The following is a 7,597-nucleotide window of genomic DNA, read 5'->3' as shown; positions in this document are numbered from 1 at the left end:
GTCCTGTATCGATGGCTCCGTATAGGATGTCTGCTTCTGAATTGAAAGAATTGAAGAATCAACTTGAGGATTTGCTTGAGAAGAAGTTTATTCATCCTAGTGTATCGCCATGGAGTGAACCTGTTTTGTTGGTTAAGAAGAAGGAAGGTTCTATAAGGCTTTGTGTCGATTATAGACAATTGAGCAAAGTGACGATCAAGAACAAGTATCCATTTCCGATGATTGATGATTTGATGGATCAGTTGGTTGGAGCTTGTGTGTTTAGCAAGATTGATTTGAGGTCTGGGTATCATCAGATTCGTGTGAAAGCGGAGGATATTCAGAAAACTGCTTTTAGAACGAGGTATGATCATTATGAGTATTCTGTTATGCCGTTTGGTGTGACTAATGCACCTGGTGTATTCATGGAGTATATGAATAGGATTTTTCATGATTATCTGGATAAGTTTGTGGTTGTGTTCATTGATGATATTTTGATTTATTCTAAGAGTGAAGATGTAACACCCCACACATATTTGTCTAGAATAATATGCATAAAGTATTATATATGGTTCATAAGACAACAGATACATAATGTTTTGCAGCGGAAAGTAGAAGTGTACGAATACAAAAGCCGAATGTATCATGGCCAAAAATACAAGTACATCATAATAGTACATGTCCAAATTACATAAACTAGCAAGCACGACAAGAACTAAAAGAAACATCCAAGCATCGCCAAGAGATCTAATCCATCTTTCCCTTACCGCGATCTTGTCTCGAACCGCCTGAAAAAAATATAATTGGAATGGGATGAGATTACTAAATCTCAGTGAGTCCGCCTATCCTACTAGTCCACTCGGATCTAAAGGGAACATACTAAAAATGAACGAATCCACCATTGATTCGGGGTTATTCTTACTTCCGGTACAAATACAAAGCAAAATAATCAATTCATCCGCCATTGGATGAATAATGAAAATATACAATTATATAAGCAACCAAGTATGCAAAACCCGCATCCATATACGGGGAATCCAGAAACGCGTTAATGCCTCGACTAGGTTATAAAAACACACCCTCGATGAATCACGCCCATGCCTATTGTCAAGAGACTTGTACAAGCACACCGCAAGATGATTAGATGGGTTCGCACAAGCCTAAACGGCCGCGAGATGACCTTAGCCTAATTGGCGTCATTGTCCCATTAACCATCTTCACGCACATGTGTTAACACCGAGTACAATACGCCATATTGACACATGGGTCCATCGGGCGAAAGCCTAGTGATGTAGCCTACATGGCACCACTAGAGATGGTTTACCTGTCATGCGTAGGCCTACTTGGCCGCATAACGCCACCATACCGAGCACGCAAGTGTGTTAACGCCAAGTGGGAAATGCCTCAAGACCCTCACAAGCACACTGCAACGGTAGCTCAGGTGTGAGCCCAAGATCACAAGATCGGGGCTGTCCCATTGGTCACAAAGCCCGGGATGTAACGCAACCTAGCCCCCGGCCCGTTTCGATTCAAGCATACACACACATCAATCTCCAAATCACACAAGCACACAAAATCCCAATTGTTTAACCGAAACAATGGGCGTCAACAATATATTCATGTCTCATCGCAATATGGCAATCACATTTAAACATAATGTAGCAAATAAGTGCAATTAGATTAATCCACTCTAATCATGCATAATTCACATATTAAAGTTAGCACATCCATGATCATATATGACATTAGCATGTTCAAATACCAAATTAAACAAGACTCACACGGCTAAAGAGACACTCGGTTCCCTATACGGAACGGAACTGTTCTCGGGGGAAATAGTCACACACAATTTCACTCGACGAGACACACTAAGTGGGTTCAAGTATGATTAAATCGAATATTCTGTTTTGGGGACCAATTCTATTAGAAAGTACACGTCTCTAGCTTTCCAACGATATAAAGTTTGCGCAATTCCGATACCCGAGCCAAAAGTTATGAATTTCTAAAGTTTGCTGAATTTTTCCCTTTTAACCCAGTGTAACGGGTTACGCCAAATCCGTAACCGGTTACGGGCACGAAAAATAGCCCAGAATTGCATTTTCAGCAGCGTAACCGGTTACACCAACACCCGTAACCGGTTACACTGTACCAGAATCATTTTTCTGCATTTTAAGGGTTCTATAACAGTCCCAAATGCTCTATAATGAATCCCCTGCATCCTACATATAGTTCTAACGAATTTCTAACATATAATATAATCAGAACCACCAGCATGCAAGAATTAACATGAAAATTAGCATATTTAGCATCACATGTTTATCAATTATCTCACAAACCCTAAGCCCCAATCATAACCCTCACATGCAACCCCAAAGCATCTAACTAAGGACTCACCTTAGGAGTTGAAGAAGATGATGATGATGCTGAAAGCAAGATGGAGATGATGATGGAAGCAAGGTTTTGGGACAGAATCCGCTGCATGCAAGTGAGCTTGGACCAAGTGTTGGAACTTTCTCCTCTTCCTCTCCCTTTCCACGTTTTGTCTCTTCTTCCTCTACTAAACAAAATTCTGGTTTTTGGAAAGAAGAGAATGATCAACCAAACATGTCCCAAGTTATATTTAAGGGTGAAAATACCATTATGCCCCTCCTATTGCCACTAATAGGTTTAGTTAACCCCATAAACCAATTAGTAGAAATATATATCATATTCATCCATCTTATTTTATACTAATTACATTAGTAATAATAACGATCGAATAAATATAATACCGGGTATTACATTCTCCCCCCCTTAAATAGAATTCGTCCTCGAATTCGAAAACTTACCAAAACAAGTGAGGATAGGATTCCCGCATCTCTGACTCAAGCTCCCACGTAGCTTCCTCAGGACGCGTCTCATCCCACATCACCTTCACGATAGGTATCTCCTTACTCCGTAGGGACTTGCTAGCACGCTCTAAGATACGGTAAGGTTGAGGGTCGTAGGAAAGATCTGGTTCTACTTCAGCAGAATCCAGAAGAATAGGATGAAAAGTATCGGGCACGAACTTCCGGAGCTGAGATACGTGGAATACGTCATGCAGCCCGGATAGTGAAGGTGGTAATGCCAACTGATAAGCCACCTCACCTACCCGACTCATAATCTGATACGGTCCCACATATCTCGGACTGAGTTTACGCGTCTTGAACGGTCCTCCCAACCTCAATCTTGGAGTAACCTTCAAAAACACATGATCACCAACTTCAAATTCTAACGGTCTCCTCCGCTTGTCCGCATAATTCTTCTGTCGGTCTTGGGCTTTCTTAAGATTATCTTGGATCATCTTAACTTTCTCGGTAGTTTCTTGTATAATCTCCGGTCCAAGAATACTTTTCTCCCCTACTTCGGCCCAACATAGTGGTGATCGACATTTTCTCCCATATAGAGCTTCATAGGGAGCCATACCCAAACTAGCATGGTAACTGTTATTATATGCGAACTCCACTAACGGCAAATGACCCTTCCAACTCCCACCTTCTTCTAAAATACAAGCTCTCAACATATCTTCTATTGTTTGGATTGTCCTCTCCGTCTGTCCACCGGATTGAGGATGGTTAGACGTACTCATATCCAGTCTAGTCCCCAATTCCTTATGAAATATCTTCCAAAATCTCGAAGTGAACTTTGGATCACGATCGGACACTATACTAGATGGCACGCCATGCAACCGTACAATCTCTGCTATGAAAAGCCTCGCGAGATGAATCACCTTATGAGTGGTCTTTACAGGTAAAAAGTGAGCAGACTTAGTCAACCTGTCCACTATTACCCATATAGAATCATGTCCGCCTCGAGTACGAGGTAATCCCACAATGAAATCCATGGAGATAGAATCCCATTTCCACACCGGTATCTCCAGTGGTTGCAACATCCCTCCTGGCCTCTGATGTTCAATCTTAACTTGCTGGCAAACGGAACATCGTGCTACGTACTCCACAATCTCCTTCTTCATTCCCGGCCACCAAAAGTCTTTCTTCAAGTCTTGATACATTTTGGTCGATCCAGGATGAATAGAAAATCTACTCTTGTGTGCTTCATCAAGAATCAAACGCTTCAATTCAGAATCATCCGGTATGCACATTCTCTGCCTAAACAAGATCACTCCATCAGGTGCTCTAGAGAAATCAGACATGCTTATGCTCGCTTGCAATCGTCCATCACGTCCTTGTGATATCCGAATTCTTTCCCGCAGTTCATTCTGGATGCTCAAGTTACTAATCAACACACCATTGGGCGTCCATTCAAACTGGAGGTTAAGATTTCGAAACTTTTCCAATAATCCATACTCTAACATCATCAATTCCGCGACTCTAAATTCCTTCCTACTTAAGGCATCTGCCACTTTGTTAGCCTTTCCTGGATGATACTTCAATTCAAAGTCATAATCTTTAAGATACTCCATCCATCTCCTTTGTCGCATATTCAACTCCTTCTGGTCGAAAAGATATCTTAAGCTTTTATGATCACTGAACATCTCAAAGTGAACACCATATAGGTAATGTCGCCACACTTTGAGTGCAAAAACTATTGCAGCAAGCTCAAGATCGTGGGTCGGGTAATTCTCTTCGTGAGATCTCAACTGCCGAGAGGCATATGCTACCACCTGACCATCTTGCATCAACACTCCGCCTAAACCTTTCTTAGAAGCATCGCAAAACACTTCATATGACCGGTTTGGGTCTGGAATCACTAACACAGGTGCAGTAGTCAACTTCTTCTTAAGTTTCTGGAAACTCTGCTCACACTCGGAATTCCATTCAAAAGCAACCTCCTTTCGCGTAAGCTTTGTCAACGGTAAGGCTAACTTAGCAAACCCCATAATAAATCTCCGGTAATAGCCTGCCAAACCTAAGAAGCTTCTGACTTCAGTCACACTCTTTGGCCCATCCCAATTCACCACCGCTTCCACTTTAGAAGGATCCACTGCCACGCCTCCTCCTGAGATGACGTGACCGAGGAAACTTACTTCGGATAGCCAAAATTCACACTTACTGAACTTGGCATACAATTGCTTCTCTCGAAGAGTAGATAATATAATTCGCAAATGCTCTTCATGATCCTCGGGGGTACGAGAATACACCAGAATATCATCAATGAAAATCACTACAAACTGGTCCAGATATGGTTGAAAGATTCGATTCATGTAATCCATGAAAACTGCCGGAGCATTAGTCACACCGAACGGCATAACTAAAAACTCGTAGTGACCATACCGGGTCCTGAATGCAGTCTTAGGTACATCTGAGCTCTTCACTCGGATTTGATGGTACCCTGACCTAAGATCAATCTTCGAGAACACACTGGCTCCTTTCAACTGATCTAGGAGGTCATCAATCCGTGGTAAAGGATATTTGTTCTTTATGGTAACTTTGTTCAGCTGACGGTAATCGATGCACAGGCGCATACTTCCGTCTTTCTTCTTTACCAAAAGAACAGGAGCTCCCCATGGAGAAACACTGGGTTGGATAAAATGCTTAGCAAGAAGCTCTTCCAATTGGCTCTTCAGTTCTCTGAGTTCAATAGGAGACATCCTATATGGAGTGATGGAAACTGGGGCTGTTCCAGGAACAAGGTCAATTGAGAATTCCGCTTCCCTTTCCGGAGGAAGAGAAGTGATATCCTCAGGGAACACATCAGGAAATTCGCACACCACCGGAATCTCCGACAATTCAACTCTCACCGAAGGTTCTTTGGAAAGAACTAAAAGAAAGGATCTTTCTTGAGAAAAGAGATAATTAACCGTGCTGATTGTACCTTCTATCAATTTGGTAATTGCATCATCGGAGGAAGTCTCTTCAGCAGGAATGAATATGGCCTTCTCCTTGCAACCAATGTACACCGAGTTAAGAGACAACCAATCCATCCCTAGAATCACATCAAGCTTCTTGAGGGGTAAATAAATTAAATCAATTGGGTAATCGCGACCATTAAAAGACACCGAGCAATCTTTATAAATCAGTCGAGCTTCCACAGTATCATCCGTTGCCGAAGAAATAATCATGGGTTCAGGTAACGGAATAACCTCCAAACCAAGTCGGTAGACGCACTCGGTGGAGATAAAAGAATGAGTGGCTCCACAATCAACTAAAACACATAAAGGTTGATTGTTAACATAACACGTACCCGCAATGAGATTGTTGTTTCCCTTGGCCTTTCTTGCATCCAGAGTGTACACACGACCTGCAGTCTTCCCAGAAGCTCTCTTCTTGGGGCAGAATCTGGATATGTGACCTGGCTCGCCACACTCGTAACAAGTCACTGAAGAGTTGGTGCACTCCCCGGTATGCTTCCTATTACACTTGCGACAATAAGTCGGTTGAGCTGATTGGTCACCATAAACCTGCTTCTTCTTTGATGGAGGGTTACGGGGCCTCAAGTGTTGAGTAGACCTTCCTTGATCCCTAAAATTAGTCCTGTTCTGGTTCGTCTCTTCTTGAACCCTCTTCAAGCTGTTTTCGGCAACATAACATTGCCTCAAACATTCAGCATAAGTGGTGAACTCTCTTTGGGAAACACTATGAGCAATGTCGGCCCTCAAACCCATCATGAATTGATCAATCTTCCATAGTTCATCTGGGGCATAAACAGCTTGTCTGGAGTAGTCTGCCAAGTCCTCGAACTTCTCTGCATATTCTGAAACAGACATGTTGCCTTGCTTGAAGTTCTGGAATTCTCTTTCCTTCTGAGTCCTCACACTATTAGGGAAATACTTCTCCAAGAATGCCACTTTGAAGTGTTGCCAATCCTTAGGAATCTCTTGAGTGGTGAAATAAGTGGATGCAGTGTTCCACCACCTAAGAGCTGGTCCCTTCATCTTCTGAGTAGCAAAGATCACCTTCTCTTCTTCAGTACACTGAATAGCTTGAAACACCCTCTCCATACCAGCTAACCAATCATGAGCCAAGAGTGAATCAAGTCCGCCAACAAACTCTGGGGGATCCATCCTGAAGAAGGCACGAAAGTCAGGTCCAGCTGCAGCTTGAGGAACGGGAGCTTGAGTAGGAGGTTGTTGTCCCTGCATGCCTTGCATCATTTGAGCCATCATCTGGTTTTGCTGCATCATCTGCTGCATCATCTGTTGCCAAGGCACGCCTGCACTTCCGGATGGTTGCTCGGGCTCCACATTCCTTGTTCTGGGCCTTCCGGGACCTCTGCGTTGCTCAGCCATCTCCCTGTCTGTCCTACGCATGGAATCAAGTTGATCAGACTCAATGCCATAAATAAGACATAAGGAATCATACTGATTATACACATATGAGGCAGAATTGTACTGCATTATGATGCGTCTTAGCAAAGCCGAAGATCGACCTGCTCTGATACCAACTGTAACACCCCACACATATTTGTCTAGAATAATATGCATAAAGTATTATATATGGTTCATAAGACAACAGATACATAATGTTTTGCAGCGGAAAGTAGAAGTGTACGAATACAAAAGCCGAATGTATCATGGCCAAAAATACAAGTACATCATAATAGTACATGTCCAAATTACATAAACTAGCAAGCACGACAAGAACTAAAAGAAACATCCAAGCATCGCCAAGAGATCTAATCCATCTTTCCCTTACCG

General features: G+C 42.6%; 1 protein-coding gene across 2 annotated transcripts; it reads right to left on the bottom strand.

The window, feature by feature from the left end:
* Nucleotides 1-631: 631 nt before the first annotated feature.
* LOC131606742 (uncharacterized) lies at nt 632-7,214 on the bottom strand. 2 transcript variants are annotated; one of them, XM_058878887.1, is made up of 3 exons: nt 6,145-7,214; nt 2,374-2,548; nt 632-767 (listed from the first exon to the last, which is right to left on the bottom strand). In XM_058878887.1, exons 1-3 carry the CDS (start codon nt 7,208-7,210, stop codon nt 743-745), a joined length of 1,266 nt encoding a protein of 421 aa, XP_058734870.1. In that variant the 5' UTR covers nt 7,211-7,214; the 3' UTR covers nt 632-742. The 2 variants fall into 2 exon arrangements, with proteins under 2 accessions (XP_058734870.1, XP_058734871.1); XM_058878888.1 differs by lacking the exon at nt 2,374-2,548 and having other exon boundaries at nt 635-767.
* Nucleotides 7,215-7,597: the final 383 nt, after the last annotated feature.

The sequence above is a fragment of the Vicia villosa genome, linkage group LG5 (genome assembly GCF_029867415.1).
Source record: "Vicia villosa cultivar HV-30 ecotype Madison, WI linkage group LG5, Vvil1.0, whole genome shotgun sequence".
NCBI classification, from domain to species: Eukaryota; Viridiplantae; Streptophyta; class Magnoliopsida; order Fabales; family Fabaceae; genus Vicia; species Vicia villosa.
Note: the sequence above shows the minus strand (reverse complement) of the source record. Positions and strands in the feature narration are given on the sequence as shown.